The following is a 20382-nucleotide window of genomic DNA, read 5'->3' as shown; positions in this document are numbered from 1 at the left end:
CCCAGACCTCAGAACATAAGGTCCCAAAAGAAAAGAGGCCCTGAGGAAGTGCTCCATGAAAAGTTAGTAGATGCTCTGGGTCTCTGGCCCATGTCCCCAAGACACTGGGGAGATGCTATTAGGCAGCATGCTTCCAGAAGAGGGAACAAGGTGAGGCTAAGATGGAGGGGAGATCACCAAGGGTTCATACCATTTGGTGGCTTCCTAATTTAACTAATGTTAACTAGGTACTAAACTCAATTTTTAATACATTTTATTTATATTTTGGGGGTTTTATTACCATAATTTCTCCCTGTATTCTCCCTCTCAGAAAGCCATCCTATATAACAAATAATGTTTTAAGGCAAAAAAACAAAAAAGATGAAAAAAATCAGCATAACTGACCAATGTATTGAAAAAGCCTAAAAAGTTGTGCAACATAAAACATTTGTGAATCTCCCACCTCAACCAAGGGGTGGGGTGGGAATGTCTTCTATCTCTTCTTTTGAGCCATACTTATTCTTTATAATTTTGTAGCATTTACTTTCGATGGGTTTTTTTGGGGGGTGATTCTCTTTACATTGTTGCAGTCATTTTGTTTATTGTTTTCTTGTTCTGCTTACTTTACATTGACTTAGATCTTTCCATATTTCTCTGTATTCATTACGTTATTTTTAAAAGCACGATAATATTCCATTACATTTATATACTACAATTTGTTTAGCCATTCCCCAATTGATGGGTATCTGCTGTGTTTGCTAGTACAGAAAGTGCTGCTATAAATATTTTGGTGTATACAAAGACTCTCTTTTTATCAATGACTTCCTTTGAATATATACTTAATAATGAAATCTCTTGGTCAAAGGGTGTGGATGTCTTAGTCACTTTGCACAATTTCAATTTGCTTTCAACAACAAAATGGTTGTACTGGATCACAGCTCCAAAAACAATTTTTTTTTTCTGGAGCACTAATGCTGTTGGTGCCTTCTAAATTTCAGCAGTCCTTGGCCAAAGCTTTGGTTGTTCTGCCTTAGTTGAGGTTCTAGGTAGGACTTGTAGAAGGGAAAAGGAGGAAATAAGGCTAGAAAAATAATTTTGAGTCCAGATTACAGAGTGTTGAATTTCAGGATTCCAAATTGGGGTTTTATCCTGTAGACAACAAAATGAGTCATTTTAATTTTTTAAAAAATTTAGAGTTTTCCTTTTCCAATTTTATTTTATTTTCAGTTCCAAATTCTCTCCCTCCCCTACCCAATAAGAAGGCAAGAAAAGCAAAGCACATTACAAATATGTATAGTCAATCAAAACAAATTCCTTCATTAGCCGTGATAACTCCACCCCATACAAAAAAAAGAAAGAATAGAAAAATGCTTCAATCTATACCTGGAATCCATCCATCATTTCTCTACCTGGAGGTAGATAGCATGTTTCAACACGAGTCCTTTGGAATTGTGGTTGGTGGTCTTTGTGTTGATTGGAGTGACAAGGAGCTATTTTGAGGAGAGATAAAAGTAGAATTTTAGGAATTCTGGTAAGGTATCAATAAAAGAAGGAATCAATATCCTAATCTGACCTTGCTCACCCTATGTCCTAGGCATCCCTGTATGCACGACAGCAGCTCAATATTCGAGATATAGCCATCATGGTCCTAGCCATAGCTGCCTACCTACCTGCTTGTCGTCCCTATGTGCGGAGATATTTTTGTGCCATCGTCCAGCTCCCCTCTGACTGGATGCAGGTGGCCCGGTATTTCCAGGTATGTCCAAGAAGGACCCTTACCTTTCTTTTGCCTTCACTCTCATCTTTTGTTATCACTCTCATTGAGCTCTCTCCTCTTTGCCTCAGCTATTATCTATATCTAGAAAGAATCTTTTTGCTCCTAGGTCTCTACTCTTCACTCTTACTATTCTCCCTTCTTTAGGCAGGATACCCCCTCCTTGGTACACATAGCTAGGAAGGAAGGAAATAACCAATCAATAAACATTTATTAAGTACTTACTATATGTCAAGTAGCACTGGGCTGAGCTCTTTACATCTCATTTGATCCTCACAACTATCCCTGAGGTAGATGCTATTGTTATCTTCTTTTTACAGTTAGGAAGACTGAAGTAGAGAGAGGTTTAGTGACTTGACCCAGGTCACACAGGTATTAAAATATCTGAAGCCAAATTTGAATTCAGTTCTTCCTGACTGCAGGCCTGGGGCTCTATCTACTGGGCCACCTAGCTGAGTCAATGCTCCTCTTGTTTTGTAAGACTTCCTTGGATAGAATTGCTTCAACCTCCCTCTTCACCCTTTCTAGTTTCTCTCATTATTTCTACTCTACTGGAAAGCCTTTAAATTTCCCTAAGTTATAGCATTTCAGAACTTGAAGAGACAATCTTCTCACAGATGAAGAGCCTGTGGTCCAGAGAGGTAGAATAATTTCCCCAAGGTCACCCAGTTAGTATCAAAGCTGGAACCCAGGCCTTCTAACTGTTTGGCCAGGGTTCTTTGGCTCAAAATAAAAGAAAATAAGTTCACCAGCAATCATATGTTAATCTCTTCTATATATATGCTCAAATTTTACTCCTTTTCCCCTCTATTTCTCCAGTCTCTTCCTGTAGAGTCCCATAGGCTTTATCTCTGGCCTGCTGTATTTTTATGTTATTTGCATTGCATCTTCCTCTGATAAATTGTCCTGGGTGACTGATACAGGTAACCTGCCCAAGGTCACAAGGAAAGAAGTGGTACAGCTAAGACTAGAACCCAGATCTTCTTGTGTCTTAGTAGGTACTCTTTCCACTGTATAGTACTAATTTCTTTAAAAAAACAAATTCTGTTCTGTCTTCATTGAAGCTACAGCATAGAGGATATTCATAGATTGACCTAAAACCTGTCTCCTTTCCATCTCAGTGGATCCTTGCGCCCTTCCTTCCTTTTTTCCACTCTGCTTACTGTCCTCTGTCCCCTTTCTGACTCCTAAAGTTAATTATCCCTTCAGTGCTCTAACTCCATGTTTTGACCCGCTCCCCCCATTCTCAATCTGTGTGTTGGAGTTTGAGGCTAGTCTCACTCTTCACAGTCTCCTCTCTTACTAACAGAACCTGGCTGGGGAGCCCAATAAGAAGCTGGTGCCTATGCCTGCCTGTCTCCGTGCTGCCATGACTGACAAATTTGCCCAGTTTGATGAATACCAGTTGGCTAAGTACAACCTTCGGGAACACCGGGCTAAGAAAAGACGCCGTGGTCCCCGACGTCCAGTCAGTGACTTTTCCTGCCCCTCACCATAGATATAATATGGTCCCCCTTCCTCTTTGTGATCTCCTAGGAAGAATAAATCAGGAACCATTCTACCTCTGGGGAGATGTAGACTGAGCAATTTCTTCCCTAAGAGCTGCTAATCACCTGAGAACAAAAGGGACCAGACAAGTCAGAGGGGAATGGGGTGATGTGAAAAGAGAGCACCTTCTTCCTAAAACTGGGGGACTAGGTTAGTCAGTCAATTGTTGTTGTTTGTCCTTCATCCCTGAAGAGGACCATAACATCAGGAAGGTGAAGCCATGACTTGCAAGTGAATTGGATTTAAGTGAGGGAGGGCTGGACAAGGTCCAGTGGCAAGATACAGATCGGGATGACTGGAGATGGCCCCCCAATCAGTCAATAAACATTTATTAAATGCCTGCTATATGCCAGGCACCGTGCTAAGTGCTGGGGATAAAAACAAGAAAAAGACATTCCCTCCCTCAAGGAGCTTACAGTCCAATGGGGGAAGACAACATACAAAAGAAATCTGAAAAGTGAGTTGGGTAGGAAAGAAGGTACCCCAAGTGGGCATGATAGAGAAATCCAAAGGAGTGCAGCTCCAGTGAGAATTGAAGAGATGGCTGGCCTGGGCTGGAAGGTTGAGAAGGAGCTCTCCATTTTACCATATGGTGACCAAAGCATAGAATTGAGACTTCAGTGCCAGAGAAGGGTCCCAGGAGTGCTAAGGATGAGCAACACTCTAATTACTGCTTTCTTGTCCACACTGCAGAAGTCAGAAAAAGTGTGCCGAAGGAAGTGGTACAACTCGACTATAATATATGACACCTTTTATCATCGTCAAAAAGCTGTGAGTTCCTGGTCACAGAACACTTTGTGGGGAGGTGGGGAAGTGGTATCTGTCCAGAAGCGCTCAAGTAGAATAGGGGATAAACATGTCACAGTATCTTAACTGATGGCAGTCAGCTGGATTGAGCTTCTAAGAAAGATACGTTTCTTTACCCTTCATTTCACTCTCTCTTGTCATACACTCTACTGCCACCAGGTGTCAGTAGCATGTCTCGTCGGGTGAGTGAATTCATGATCTCAAGGCCGCATGCCATTCCCCAAGAAAATTAAGGTAGTAATCTGTCCCAGGAATTTCAGTGACCACTGCAGGGGTACACCCTACTTTGGAGATGTCTTAGTAGATAAATGTCGTGGAGTTGCTTGAAGCATGTGGAGGTTAAGTGACTGGCCTGTTGTCACACAGCAATTGAGTATTTCGATTTGAAGCCAGGTTTTTCAGTCTCTAAGCTTATATGCTATATAAATTAACCTTACCATACTGCTTTCACTGGAAAGTTAAATAAACAGATCAACCAGTGAATGACAGCAGAAAGTTTGAATTTTAATGATGTTCCAGAGAGCTCGATCATTAGACTAAACATATCAATATCATAGGAAATGCTTGCAGGACGTAAGTTAAAAAAAACAACCCTAATAATACTGCTGAACTTTCAGGATACCTCGCCATGATATCTTCAGTTTTGTATTCTGTTCTCTCAAATCTTTTCTCACATGGTGACTTTTTCTCTATTTAACTTAACAACTTATGCCAAATTTGTTTCCTTCAGAGAAAATTCCAACATCCAATTTCTGTCAGTTTTCTGTCTTCCTCATGGCCACCTTGCTCTAGTGCCTTAGTTATCCAGTAGGTCTGAGTGAAAATTGTAGTTTCCCTCTGCTCCAGAATATTCTCTGTTCCCTTTCTTCCCTCTTACTTAACAGATAAGACCATCACATGTAAGTCTAACACGCAAAGAAGAGGTACAAAGATAACAAAGTGTTTAGACCTTGTTAAATGACAACACCACTTAGTGCTCATTTCCTTCTATTTTCATTAGCGGCTTGGGGGTGGGGTTGGGAGAACAATTACGGATTCAAGGTAGAGGAAACAGGGTATGTAAGGGAATCTTAGTTCCCTGTTCTCTCTGAGGCAGAGAACTATGGCCATGGATGAAAATGTTCCTTTGGGGCCTTGCATGTATCCCTACAGTTTATGAGGGCCTATTATACAGAACCAGTGAAAAAGAAACCATCGGATTTTACGCTGAAGAAGTTAATACAGCGATTACATATCCGGGACCCTGTAGAGAATGTCAAGGCCCTGCTGGGCTGCAGGTAAGTTAGGTACAGTCTCGATTCCCAGGGCCCATAGACCCAAAGTCACATCAAGCCATTCAGCTCCCCCATAGCCTTTTACTTTTAAATCTGTTTTGTCCATGCCCTCAACTCTATGAACTAAGACCTCAGCCCCTACAATAATGACTAGGGAGCTTTGGCTCAAGTGTTTTGCTAACTAGATCATGGAGCCCTTTCTTCCTCAAGCTCATTCTTAGCTGCCCCATACCAGATGTCTGTAATACAAAAGCTATCTTTTCCTCTCTGTCTTCCATCCCAACCCAGGTACCCTTCAGACCTTCAATCCTTCTCCCGGAGCCGTCTACCTGGTCCCTGGGATTCCAGTAGAGCTGGGACCCGGATGAAGCTCCCACAGCCAGAGACCTGGGATCGAGAGCTGAGCCAGAAGGGGAACAAAGCGTCTGTCTGGGAGGGTCTCATTGGTATGATTAACTTTCCCTATTTAAGTCCTATTTATGGCCTACTTTTCTTTATATGTAGTCTGAACCATATGGAATAGTATCTCTTCATAGTTCTCTCTCTGTGATGTTCCATTACTGAAATAGAATTGAATTTACAAGATGTACTACCTAGCGGCCAGTTGGGGTCTTTTTTTGGGGAGTGGGGGTGAGGCAATCGGTGTTAAGTGACTTGCCCAAGGTCATTCAGCTAGTAAAGTTTCTGAAGCTGGATTTGAACTGAGGTCCTATTGATTCTAGGGCTGGTGATGCTTTATCCACTGCGCCACCCAGCTGCCCCCCGGTTGCAGTCTTCTCGAGCCAATGTTTGTCATTTAGGAGACTTCCACCTATTGTATGGTGGTAGCTGTTGAGGGAAGAGTGTAGCTCTTTCTTAGATAATGCCTTAGAGTATTTGGCACATGTTCCAGTCTACATTCTCTTAATAGAAATAGAGCTTTATTTTATTTTATTTTATTTGCTTTTTGGTGAGGTGATCTGGGTTAAGTGACTTGCCCAGGGCCACACAGCTACTAAGTGTCAAGTGTCTGAGGTTGGATTTGAACTCAGGTCCTCCTGACTCCAAGACCAGAGCACTATCCATTGTGCCACCTAGCTGCCTCAAAATAGAACTTTATTAAAATAGGACAAATATTATGTAAATGGCCATCATATTTGTATGCTTTCAATTTAAGGGAAAGTACTATTTGAATCCTTTAGGAAGAAATACAACAAACTGGGGTAGGTTGCTGTCTGCTTTTAACTTTTTATCATATGCATCCTGTCCTTAAGTTGCCTCATTTCTGGCTTCAGGGATTGTGTATGCTTTTGGTGAAATTCCCCCTGATTAGGAATCACAAATACACGGAAATGGATCTCTGCCAGAGCCACCACTTCCTTGATTTACTGAGAACACGGGATGGAGTAACTAGGTTTGGCAAATGTGCTACCTTGGCCATTGGGTCTTTATGATTTCAGCTATGCTATCTGCCCACAGAGATAACAAGTTTACTCTTAAGTCTAAGGAGAATTTTTTATTACCTTAGGAGTTTTCTTTTCCTCTTTAGGAGGCCTTCCTTCTTAGCTTTCTTAATGTAAACCTGTAAACACATTTTCAGTGTAACAAAATCATTTTTTAAAAATATCCTTTGGCTACACTTTCCCTTGGCTCCATTCCTATTGCTTTTCATACCCGTGAGGTCTTAGGAGAGATAAAGCCAAGCTCCTTCTTGTGCTTCGAGAAATTGTCAGTCATCTACTTTTGCTGCTTGGACCATTGTTGAAGGTTTCATGTATTCAACCTTGGGAAATACAAATGGGCATTTATTTACTAAGTTCACCATAAACACAACCTGGTAGATGTTGTTGACTACCAACCTAGAATGTTCATCTACATCTAGGAGCTAGCTAAATATAACAGTATCATCTAGGTAGGTCATGACAAATGTCCCTAACCTCTCTCACCTGTGAATTTTTAGGACAAGATAGATACACTTCTTAGTCAAAAAGGAAAAATCATTGAAGTTGTATATACCATCTGGATTACAAGTACCCTTTTTTGGCTTGCATTTCTCATACAAGGCATTTTCCAATATCTTTAAAATTTGACTTTATGTAAAGAATTCTGAAAGAAATTTCAGCCAACCTCCAGTGATAAAAGCTAGGTGTAATGCGTACAGAATTGGATCAAAATGACTTCTAAGACACCTTTTACCTCAAGCTGTGTTCTCGTGTACACAGATAATCCGATTTCAAAGCATATTTATTGAGTATAGGCCATACATGAGACATTCAATTCATTTCAGCCCATATAACCTAATTATATTTCTCTCTGGTTTTGGAAACATTATTTCTGGAGAAGGCCAGGAGCTAATAAAAAATCTGATACCTTTGAAATTTGACATCACATATCTGTATATGGGGGAGAGCATGACTCTGGAGCCTATGCTATCCTAAGTAGATTCAGCCATCCTCCTGGTGGTCGCCATACAAGTGATACAAACAATGCCTAGCAATGTGTTGAGAAAGCTGATCTGGGTAGACTTCTGTGAACCTCAATAGGGCTTTTTGGCATACTCAGTTAGACTAACAGCTACTGGAGGTGTGTTTGGGATATATTCTTGAGTAAAAACTATTGTAATTTCATTAGGATGTTTTGTCACAACTATATTTTTCTTTACCATCATGGGAGTAGCTGTAATGCAAAATTACAAAACTTAGTAAAACTGTTCCTTTGCTTAAAAGGCGGGGAGAGCCAGGCTCTTGGATTGTATGGAAAATATAATTGCTTTTTTATATTGCACATCTCATTTCCACTATCCATCCATGACCATCTATCTGGTCATATTTCTCATGAGAGAGTCCTTGGGGTAACTTTATTTTTAATGAAATAGGATTGCTTGTCTCCTGGCCTTGCAGGAAATTTTTAATTTCAAAAGAGGATGTTTTGCAAATCTGAATCAAATTTAGTGATGGAAACACCGAATTTAGAGGCAGTAGTGGGATTATCTTTACTGAAGAGGACACATCTCAGCAATTTTCTAAATTATAAATTCCAAACTTCAGGCCAAACTATTTTTTGGCTCTTACTAAAGCTGTAAACACATTTTCAGTGTAACAAAATAATTTTTTTAAAAAAATATCCTTTCTCCATCAGTATCTTTCTATTTGGCCCCATCTCCCCTTAGACCTATCCACTGGAGCTTTTTGATCTAGGCTATAGGGTCCGTTCCACCCTTCTCTGCTCTCTGTACCCTTAAATTTAATAAGCGAAACAACTTTTTCCTCCTTTAGACAATGGGAAGTTGCCCTACATGGCCATGCTGAGGAACCTATGCAGCCTTCTTCGAGTGGGAATCAGCTCCCGGCACCATGAACACATTCTGCAGCTGCTGGAGCGCAAGGTGTGGAGATCCTAAGAGAGCCTTCCTGAGCCATGTGGTTATAGCAGGGGTGGGTGGGTGGGGAGACATGCTGCATCTTGTTTTGGGGCAGCAGAGCTGAATGGAGGTGGATTGGGGTGGGGTTGTCAGTAAGGTTTATTTTCGTAGGAAGAATAGCACTTGGCATGTCAGTTATTTATGTGGGGTTTTAATTAGAAGGGATAACACATTCACCCTATAGGGGCTAAGACTCCTTGGGAAGGGTGGTTGTATACATATTCACAGGAAGTGAATATGTAAGGAATAAGGATCCAGTCACACTTCTTCCTCCTATCATTCATTTCTCCCTTTTTCCTACCATTCATCTTGTTCTCCCTTCCCACAATTCTCTCCTTTCCTCACCTTCTACTTTTCCATTTCTCCTTTTTCTACTCCCCACTTGTCCCCTTCCTAATTCCCGCCATCTACCATAACCCCTCAGACTTCTCTTTCCTTCACCCCAGGAATCAGTGATCCGCAGCCGGCAACTTCCATTCCGATTTCTTTCTGCCCATACATCCATCGGTGATCTGGAGAGGCAACTCCGAAACTCTGGTACTGTCTACCCATCATCACCCATAATCCCCCACACTTTTCCCATTTCTGAGAAAGAGCAAAGAAAGCATGAGGAACAGTTTTAACCTTTGCTTCCATGTCCCAGAGGGCCAGATGGGGGTCAGGGAGCAGAGATCTCCAGCCTTCTTGGGGCAAGGGGTGTGGGGAGGGCACCAGGGAAGGAGTTCGAGAAATCAAGGAGGCCAAGATTAAAGTTGTTTTTCCTCAAATCACTTTGATGTCTTTATGCCTCAGGACCAATTCCCTGTAATGTGGATATAATGCGGCAGTTATTAGAAAGACTGGGGAAGAAAGGCCAGATACCAAAGCCGGAGAAGGAATTGACTAATCAAGAGATTCGGTTTGCCATGTTGGTGCCTGTGCTGTATCAACATTTCAAAAGGGAAAAGCTTCGGCTGACCAGGATTAAGTGAGTGTGTCCACTTGTGCACGTGCATTCCTGAGAGGGCAGAGGATAGGAGAACAAGAGGAGGTGTTAAAAAGGGACGCTGGTGATACCAACCATCTTTTTGTAAAGATATAGTGATGTTCATTAATGTGCTTGCTTTAGATCTCCCTGGTCCATAGTTTTCTCTGGCACTGGAAATTTTGCACTTAAATTTACTCTATAGGGACCATAAAACCTAATAGCCTATCTCTATTGCTGTCTTCACCTTTGTCTCTATTTCTGTTTATTCCTTTCTCAGTAAACTATAGTAGTTTCCAATTACCTATAGGATAAAATGTAAACTCCTTTTAAAAAATCATTTAAAGCTCTTCACAACCTTTAGAGATTTGTTATACATTATTTCTCTTCACAGGGCAGCTAGGTAGTGAAGTGGGTAGAGTGCTGGGCCTAAAGTCAAGGAGATTCATCTTCATGGGTTCAAATACAACCTCAGACAGTTACTAGCTATGTGACCCTGGGCAAATCGCTTAATCCTATTTACCTCACTTTCATCATCCGTAAAATGAGCTAGAGAAGGAAATGGCAAACTACTCTAGTATCTTTGCCAAGAAAACCCCAAATGGGGTCACAAAGAATCAGAAATGTCTGAACAGCAATACCAAATTTCTCTTCATATAGTCTCATATGAGTATAACATATTCAAATAAAAATGAGAAGATATTTTTATATAAAATAATGTTATTGTATTATAATTCATTATATACTCAATATGATAAACTCATTATTATAATAAACAACTTTAGTAAGAACTCAAATGATGTAACTTACTTAATACTCATAATAAAATAAAATACACTCTTAACATTCAGTCAAAAATATGGCATACCATTTCTACCTCTTCTCATTGGCTTCTTAAATTTGCTAATCTCCTTTAAGAACTGCTCAAGAGCCACCTTCTCCCTCAAAATCAGCTTATGTTATTTTGTATGTACCCAGATGTTTACAAGAGACAGCATACACAGGGCAGATGAGTCAGACATGTGGCCCACAGTGTTCTTCAGTGCTGCCCAAACCAGACTAAAATGTGATTTGGAAATATTTAACAAATTATAAATATAACACAACATAGATATGTTAATTTGTGACTTTCTAAGCATGTAGCCTGCAGGGATCAATTTCTATTTGAAATGGACACTCCTGGCGCAGTGGTTGGAGAGCCACCCCAAGAGTGAAGAAGACCTGGGTTCAAGTCCTGCCCCTTACATCTTCTGTATATGTAACCTTGAGGAAGTCCTTGAATCTCTCAGCATTCCAGGCAGCTAAGACTATAAGTTGTGGGAAATGTGGCCAATTTGTACTGGTAGTGAAAGTTCCTCATCAGGAGCCCCCTACATTAATGAAATCCCATGTCAGTCACTCACAGATACACTCACCTGTAATATCTCCTACCCCTTTGCCCCATTTTCTTTTCTTCCCGTAGAAGAAGTGCTTGTATCTTTGTAACCCAAGTGCCTAGCACAGTGCCTGGAACATAGTTGGTGCTTATTGAATACTTCCTGTTTGATCTAGGCATCCATGGTGTCTACACTTTGGATGTTGTTCTGCTGTGGCTATTTGTCTCGATCTCTGAAGGCCTCTATCAGTCTTTGTCCCAGGTTTGGTTTTCTGTCTTATTTCTCAGGTCATTTTGTGACTTGGTTCCATTTGTTTCTGTTTTTTCTCTTCTCCATATGAATTCTCAGTTTTACCTCTGCCCCTTTTTATTCCTAGTTCTCTTACTTTTTCCTAAGTAAATGCAATTGTCTTGCTGCATAAAATAAGCCTTTTAAAGGCAGCCAGGTAGACTTGAAGTTAAGAAAACCCGGGTTTAAGTGCTGCCCTAAGCACTCACTCTGTGACCCTGGGCAAGTCATTTAAACACCCTCTACCACAGTCTCCCAATTTGTAAAATGGGGATCATAATAGCACCTATCTCATAGGGTTGTTGCGGGGATAAAATGAGATAACATGTAAAGTGCTTTGCAAACCTTAAAATGTTGCATAGACGCTATCCACTATTATTATTCCCATCCAAGCACAATCATATGTGATTTGTGGTAGAAACCTTGGAAGGATCCCCTCTTTCTTATCCATGAGAATGTTTTGGGAGGAGGAGTTGTTGGAGGGAAGGCTGAGAGAGCCTTGGTCAGCACCTCCTGCCACAGGGGGTTGCTGTGCAGATGAGGAAAGGACTGTGGTCCCCGAAAGAACCTCCTGTCCTTCCTCAGAAAAGCAGGGAAATAAACTTTGCTTTACCTTTCTGGGCTCTTTTTGTCTCCTATAGCCAGTGGAAGCGAGACTGGGAGATGATGAAGCGCTACCAACAGGCCCTGGAAACAGCTATGAACATATCTGTGCAACACAATTTACCACCATTGCCTGGACGCACCCTGATTGTCTACAATCCTACTGGACCCCAAGATAAAAAAAGGGTAAACAAAAAGAGGGAGGAAGGATATAATAGGACTATGCTAAAATAGGAGTTGGAAGGTAGAGGGGCTGCTGGAGACCCTTATGAATGTAGTCTACTTCCCTAGACCTGACTCCCTAACAAGTCCTCCACAAGCAGGCTGCCCTTTGTTCCTGAATTTTTCAAGGACTAGAGTTCTGTTACTAGGCATGAGGACTGATCCCTTACTGCTTACAGACAGGAAATCCCTGTTGTGTATGTTCCAGCCTCGCTTGTTATCATTGTTGTTAATAAATATATCATATTTTATGTAAAAGAGGCCCTGAGGCAAAGTGGCTAACAATGCTAGACTTGGAGTCAGGAAGACCTGGGTTCAAATCCCAACTTTGACACTAGCTTAGTGACCATGGGTGAGTCACTAAACCTCTCTATATCTTAGTTTTCCTATCTATAAAATGAGGGAGTTGGACCTAATGACCTCTAAGGTCCCTCAGAGCTATAAATTTTTGATATAGCACTTTTTACTATTTTAAAACAGATTTTTATTATATTTCCCCTAGTATCCCTCTTCTTCCTCCTCCCAGAAAACCATCCTAAGACAATTTTTTTAACTTCTAAAAAAAAATTTAATTTTATTCATTTTTGGTTACATTTTAAGTTCCAAACTGTCTCCTTCCCTCCCTCCCCAGCCTGCACTATTTGGCCCACATACACACACACACACATATGTATGTATATATGTGTGTTTGTGTGTGTTATGTGTCTGTATAATATCTATGTATGTATGTAAAACCATACTATGCATACTCCTATTTCTCAGTTCTTTCTCTGGAGGTGGATAGGATCTTCCTTCATGAGTCCTTTGTAGTTAATTTGAGTATTTATAGTACTTAGAATAACTTACTGGTTCACAGTTGTTCTTCAGACATTATTGTTGTTATTGTATACAATGTCCTCTTGGTTCTGCTCATTTTACCCTTCATTATTTCATGTAAGTTTTTCCATGTTTTTCTAAATTCAACCAGTTCATCATTTCTTACAGCACAGTAGTATTCCATCACAATCATATACCACAATTTGTTCAGCCATTCCCCCATTAATGGATATCTCCTCAGTTTTCAGTTCTTTGCTACCACAAAATGAGCTGCTATAAATATTTTCCTTTTTTCCATGAAGGAAATTTTTTTCATTCCATTTTCCTTTCCTTCCATCTTCCATTCCTTCCATTTGCCTCTTTTCCTTTTTCCCTGATCACCTTGGCAAACAGACCTGATAGTATTGCAGGGTCAAAGGATGTACACCATTTTATAACTCTGGGCATAATTCCAGGTTGTTCTCCAAAGTGGTTGGATCAGTTCACAGTTTACCCACAGTGTATTAGTGTCCCAATTTTTCTACGTCCTCTGACAATTTTTTTTAAAGAAAAGAAAAGTAAATTCAGCAAAATGATCAATATTTTAAAAAATTCTAACTTTGTATGGAGTGTTCTACACCCAAAGGAGTAAGGAGAGGTATCTTTTCAGATCTCCCTTTTGGGGGCCAAGCTTCTTCTTTATAATTTCCCAGCATTCATTTTCAGTTATTTTGTGGTGGTGGTTCTTTCTGTTTTCATTTCTGTAGTCATTATGTATATTGTTTTCCTGGCTCTGATTAATTCACTGTATATCAGTCCATGTAGATCTTTATGTGTTTCTGGATTCATCACATTCCTCCATTTCTTAGGGTATTGTAATGTTCCATTTCATTCACATACCCCAATTTGTGTTGCCATTTCCTAATTGATGAGCACCTACTTTTGTTTCCAATTCTTTGTTACTACAAAAATACTCTTTACTTTAAAAGTTATTATATGTAAATTTATCATTGGCTACCCTCAACAACATTGTTAAGGTAGGTAGAATAGAATTCTAGCCTGTCCCCTTATGTCAGTCGTCCTGAAAGTCCCCTCCAAGTTTTCCATCACCCTCCCCAGCTATAGCTTGGTGCTTGATGTTCTGTGTCACTGGTGGTTTGTGACAAAGGAAAAACCCAATAGTCAGAATTTCTGGGTAGTCAATGATCAATTTATTAATTGGGCTGGCTAACAGTTAATAAATCGATGATTAGTGGTTTCTTTCAGTAACCAAAAACTTAATGCCTTAAATATTTTTTAAGGAAAGGAATGCCCATGACAGGAGAAATCAACCCTATTTGGTTGACATCTAAATGAAGAAGTGGGCTAAAAGTCTTCAGCTCCTCCTGCTGAGAAAGTGGCTTGATCATGAGCCTCAGCCACCTCCAGCAATCTAAACAGAGGAATCCATCTCCATCCAGATCACTTTGGTTGGTTTTCTCCCTCATGAACTAGGACACCCTAAACTCCAATGAAGAAGTGCAAGGACATGGACTTTATCCCCTAAGGGCAAGAATTCACCTAGATTAGTTTCTGTTTACACCCTAAACTGGAGTAAAATCTCCTAGTTGGGTCGGGTCCCACCCCATATTCTCTGAGAATTAGGGCAATTTCATCTATCAGCCATGTCCTTCAGAGACTAGTTGACTGACCTACAAGGCCTGAATCTTGAATGAGGAAATAAAAAGTCTGGATCCTAATTAAGAATGGATTATTAATATAATAGAAAATAATAGTTTCTCTCAGGTTGTATTCCAAACAATCCCTGAAGGGATTGTTTGGAATACAACCCCTCAAAAGTCTCCAGAGGAGTGGCTAAGACACCACTTGTTGACACCAAGTGTCATGTCTTCAAACAACATCCCCTGGGAGTTGCCACTCCCAACAGGTGGCTGGGGAGAGTAGTTCAAACTTCAGGACCACACGAGAGTATATTTGTTTGTTTTTCTTTTAATAAAAATTTAATTTTGATTTCTACCGGCAAATTATAGGCATATATATAGCTATAGATAAACATATCTATATAGATATAATATAACATAATACAATATAATATCAATATAGATGTCTATATAGATAGATATGAACAAAGACACAAGAAAAGAAATTAAGAAAGATGAACATGCATCCTGAAATGCCCTCTACCCTTCACAACCCTAACATATCGTAAATGATTGTACAAAGGATCTCAATCTTCTATTATTTGCCAAATATTAGCCCTTCCCCAAAAGCTATATGTCTTAACTTTTTAATATAGATATTACATTATCCTGGTTTTCCTGATCCTTTTGGACTTCTTCACTGCATATATATACAACATGAATATGTCACTTGTTAATGTCTTTAAATGTATGATGATTCCATATTATTTATCAAAATGTAGAATGTTCTCTGTTTCTACTTTCTCTGTTCATCATTTCATATGTCTTCCTGTGCTTCTTTGAGCTCTCCATAGTCACCATTACTTATGGAAGGAGTCTGTTTTTAGAATAGGGAATTAACCTTCTTTCTATTCCTCTATTCACTCAAATAGAATCCCCCGAATCATGTGCTGCTTTTGGTAGCAATGATTATGGCCCGTGCTGAGCAAGCTGAGCTATTATTTTATAAAAGGCATGCTTTGAAGAAAGCTGTGATTAATCCAGAAGAGGGCATCCTGAAGACTGCAACTGAGCTCAAGACACAGATAGAGGTGAGCCTGACTACTCTGCTGGGTAGGGTTTGTGGAGGGGAGATATAGACAAAGGCCTGGGCAAAGTCTGGATGGGTTGGTACAGGAAAGATAGATAAAGCAGGTGGGCCTAAGGACAGTCTGATTGGATGAGCATAAAGATAGATAGATGGATGGACCTGAAATAGCCCTTATGGGTAGGAATAGACAGAGAGATGGATATGTACCAGAGGTGGCCTGAGTGACCAACCTGCTCATTCTTCTCTTCTTGATTCAAATACTGATCCTGTTTGTCCCAGGACATGGATGTAAAGAAATCAAAACCAAATGATCATCCATTTGCTACATACATGCTGGACATGGTCACTGAGCAGGTGCTGGTAAGTCTGACTCAGAGAAAGTAAACCTTTGTCTCCAAGTCCCAAACTTCTTAACTCAAGTTATTGATACACCATTTTCTTGACCCTCATATTTTAACTCCAGCTTTTCCACATCTCTCCTTTAGACTCAAATGTGTGCTGTCCTTTAGTACTTCCTATATCAACTCTTTCCTTACCTTACCCCTTTCCTTTATGTGCTCCTAAGTGGGATGTCAACTGCATTGCTCTTGAGTCAAGAGAGAATATCTGGATTTCTCTTCCCAGAAAAGTTTCCACAGATCCCCAAACTCTCTTCTTTACACTTTATCAATTCTCCCACATCCCCAACAAAGCCCCTCTAACTTTTTCTTCCCTTTAATATGCACTCCTACTACTTATTCTGCAGGTAGACACAGTTATCTTTGTTGGTGACAACATGATTGGCCCTGCGTTAATGTCTGCCAAGCAGTTCTTCTGGCGGCGTGTGAATCCCAAATGCCTTTTTGTTGAAGTTGATTTAACTGGGATGCGTTCTGGGTAAGGCTATCTGTCTATTTGTTCTCCTTGCATCCTTCTTTCACTAATCACCTGATGCAAGGAGGACACAATTTATTATTACTTGTCATAGGTCCTCCTATTCCCAACCAACTTTTCTGTCCCCTTGAGTCTTTTCTTATCTCTTTTATCTATCCAGTGACCTCATTCTCCAACTCCCAAACTCTATATTTTATCACTGCCCTACCACAAGTTTAAAAAAAAATTTCCCTGGGGTCTGCAACGCCATATTGGACTATGATCTGGGCCCATGCAGTCTCAGTCTCACTTTGCATATCCTCTCAAGACATAGTGTCTTGGTGTGTCAGAGGGTGCCCTTCTCGGGTTCTGGTAGTATAGTGTAGTACCACCCCTGCCTACCCGATCAGCTTGCACTCAAGGATTGTATCTGCTGTGGAGTAGCTCTGTTTCTGGGACTAACTCTCTACCTCTAACACTATTGTTCACAAAGGCCCACCAGTCAGTAGATTAAATTTGTTCTTATCTAAAGCATTTACTCAAGTGGCATAACAAAAATAGTAGTTATAAATCATTCCCCCTCTGGAGTACAGTCTCCCGCAAATATATATCATGTCCATTGGAATAGTGGGCTCAAATTTATAATAAAGTGATGTAGCAAAAAGCAATTCACAACTCCTGGCATCACAGGCCTGGAAGACCTCTCTTTCTTCATGGAGTACTCACATAGCTTTCCCTAGATTTAAAATCTTTCTGGAGTAGATTGTGCAGTTGGGTTCCCAGGGTCTGTTTCTATCTAGCACCTTGAAACTGCTTTCTCCTGCAGGGGACAGTCCTCTCTATATCTGTGTCTGTTTGGAGGGTATGTCTCCCCACAGATTCTATGTCTCCTACTGGTCCAGTAGCTCCCCTTCAAAGCAATGTGACCAGTGTGTAGGGAAAGAGGACTGAAAAATTCTTTCCTTACCTACTGTATGAAGTCTACTCCACAGATGGCTCTTACTTTATAAAGTCTCTGAACTCTGAAATTCATCCAAAGGTTTAGCTAGTTAGAGCCAGAGGTATGACTAATTAGTTTGCTGAGCCACATTTTTCTCTTCTTAACCCAATCAGAAAGATGTTCTCTCACCTAACAAAAAGACCACAGCATAGACACATCTGATTTACACGTTAAATAACCCCATCCTATATGACTACATTCTATCTGGCATCAACTGAACTTGGGGCAAGGAATCCCATGCCTCCTCCCTTTACAGTAGTATTGTAGAAAGTACATGCAGAGTTACATGAGACACCTACCAAAAGAATAAATCCTCTTTGTAACAACCTTGACAAGTTCTCTGCAATGGAGTCCTGTGTTGATGAGAAACTCGCTCTGAAGGCAGCCCTTTCAAATTTTGGATGGTTTTTGCTATTACAGTTTTTCCTCATTTGGGCCATATTTTATCAGTATCTCTCTTTTTCCCCCTTCCAGTTCACCCAGTATGAACCCTAATGATGTCATCCTCACAGGCTGCACCGATGGAATACTGAAGTGAGCCCTGGGTATTGGGATGGGAGGGGAAGGGGCTAAGGGGGATTAGGGAGACTCATGAGCTATTAGTGGTCTACACTCCTTTCCCCATCCATATTAAAGCCCAGCTCCTAATTATAAACTTCTCCATCACTCTCAGCCTTGCTTGAGCTCATCTTTCTTGAGCCTCATTTTTTAGCCTATTTTTGTTCCTCTGAAACTCCAGCATCTCTTAAGTCATTCCCCTTCCAGCACTGTCTTTAAATCTTAATGAAATGTCTTCTTTTTTAAGACATTCTAAGCTGTACAGACCTGACCACACACTCATTTAACCTCAATTACTATTCCTTCCTATACTCACAATAGCCATTACCTAAAGAGTGAATCTGTTGATGACTATGAGAAGCATGGTCTGATACTCTGATGCTCTTTTTAGCCAGGACCAATAGGCTGTGTTGTTCATCTGCTGACAAGTCCTTCCTTGGATCCTTTACAGTTGCTAGCCCCTGATCAATGGGAAATCCATCTAGTACTCTATTTCTCACTGTTCCCCTCAATCCCTTTGGCTATTGTTTATCTTATTGTTATATGTTTTAGGTTTATTTCAGAACGTGGGATGTCTCGTCTGCTGGAACATGTGGGCCAAATGGATAAGATATTCAAGATCCCACCCCAGAGAGGGGAGGCACAGACTCCACTTGATAGGCCCTTAGAGGACAGGGTACCAGGCCCCCTGGCCCCTGCTCCCCAGCATAGGTTAGTCTGGGTAGGGTGGATTGGGAAAACCAAGAAGGCAGATGTGCTCTGGCGTGCGAAGGGATCTTTGGAAGTGATGCCTTTTCCTGGGCACAGAGTCATGGCTTCTCATTTCTGGGTGGGGATGAACCCCTTCTATAAGATCCAGGGTAAGGTTCCTATCAGATCCCCTTCTTATACCCATGCTACAAATATCTGCTGAGAGTTGTATAAGATATAGAGAAAGCAGTAAATACTGGGAGGGAAAAGTAAGGTTTACATCCTGTTTCCAAAGCCAAGACTATAGACAAGTGATTCCCAAAAGAACTCTTCTCTGGCTTCTTTTATACCCATTGACTGATGTCTCTGGGTCCCAGATCTACTTCTGACTAAGGCTAGCCTAGGGCCCTGGCAGCATCTTTGGGATTTGGGTGCGGAGTAATCTCTAAACTGAGCCATGCTGAGCCCTGTGCCCTGCTCTGCCTCCAGCTGGCGCAGTGTCCGTATTTTCATCTCCTCTACTTTTCGGGATATGCATGGCGAACGGGACCTATTGCTGCGCTCAGTGCTACCAGCCTTGCAGGCCCGTGCAGCCCCCTACCAAATCAATGTACGTGGCATTGACCTGCGCTGGGGAGTTACTGAGGAGGAGACCCGAAAAGACAGGTGTGTGCAGTGGGGTAAGGGAAATGGATAGGTGATGTGGTCCTGGAATACCAGAAACACATGGGCTGCTGAGGGATTTTGGAGGAGACCCACATGAACTAGGGGTGGGTGCCTGGAAAAGGTGGGAGACAAAGGGTCAGGGCATGGGAGTTTTAGGGTATTTTGGAGTTGATACATGTAGATATGTGAGACAAAATAGGTGGGGTAGGCGTTTGGGGGTATTGAGGAAATATGGGTACTCATCTATTCTTATCTGTTATCTAACTCCAGAGTTGCCACTCTACAATTAGCTCTCTCCCTACCTCATTTTTGTCTTCCCTGTAACTGATGGATCTTGTTCCATTTCCATTATTTAACACTGTTATTCCCATATATTAATTTGTTTCTCTTCTCCTCTCCCCCCATCCCATGACTCTCCTTATCTGTTGTAATTCCCCTTCTTTCTCCCTTTTTTCTCTGTAGACAATTGGAATTATGCTTAGGGGAGGTGGAAAACTCACAGCTCTTTGTGGGGATCCTGGGCTCCCGCTATGGCTATGTTCCTCCCAACTACAGCCTCCCTGACCATCCACACTTCCATTGGGTAAGGCAGCTGGAGAAAGGAACCAAAAATACAGGATTTAGGCCAAGGAGGAGGGGTCAGGTCTTGCTGGCCTCATAGTTTCACAAATTGAGAGTTAGAAGGGACTATGGAGGTCCAACCCCCTCATTTTTACAGATGAGGAAATGGAGATGAGTTGATTTAAGTGACTTACCTGAGGTTATTCAGGTAGTAAGTGGCAGAGTCTGGACTTGAACCCAGGTCTTCTGATTCGAGACCTAGCACTCTGCCATTATGTTATGTTCCCTCTCCTGA

General features: G+C 41.1%; 1 protein-coding gene across 1 annotated transcript in view; it reads left to right on the top strand.

Moving 5' to 3' along the window:
• Nucleotides 1-20382, top strand: part of TEP1 (telomerase associated protein 1) — a 53471-nt gene that overhangs the window by 12210 nt on the left and 20879 nt on the right. Inside the window, 16 exon segments of the mRNA XM_078151306.1 lie at nucleotides 1574-1735; nucleotides 3063-3221; nucleotides 3995-4072; nucleotides 5261-5385; nucleotides 5671-5828; nucleotides 8637-8746; nucleotides 9229-9319; nucleotides 9575-9749; nucleotides 12052-12199; nucleotides 15603-15761; nucleotides 16040-16120; nucleotides 16506-16636; nucleotides 18087-18146; nucleotides 18723-18881; nucleotides 19350-19526; nucleotides 19989-20109. Of these exon segments, the coding sequence (XP_078007432.1) occupies nucleotides 1574-1735; nucleotides 3063-3221; nucleotides 3995-4072; nucleotides 5261-5385; nucleotides 5671-5828; nucleotides 8637-8746; nucleotides 9229-9319; nucleotides 9575-9749; nucleotides 12052-12199; nucleotides 15603-15761; nucleotides 16040-16120; nucleotides 16506-16636; nucleotides 18087-18146; nucleotides 18723-18881; nucleotides 19350-19526; nucleotides 19989-20109 (2094 nt within the window).

Source organism: Phascolarctos cinereus, unplaced genomic scaffold, assembly GCF_003287225.1.
Source record: "Phascolarctos cinereus isolate Bilbo 61053 unplaced genomic scaffold, phaCin_HiC Scaffold_3;HRSCAF=262, whole genome shotgun sequence".
NCBI classification, from domain to species: Eukaryota; Metazoa; Chordata; class Mammalia; order Diprotodontia; family Phascolarctidae; genus Phascolarctos; species Phascolarctos cinereus.
Note: the sequence above shows the minus strand (reverse complement) of the source record. Positions and strands in the feature narration are given on the sequence as shown.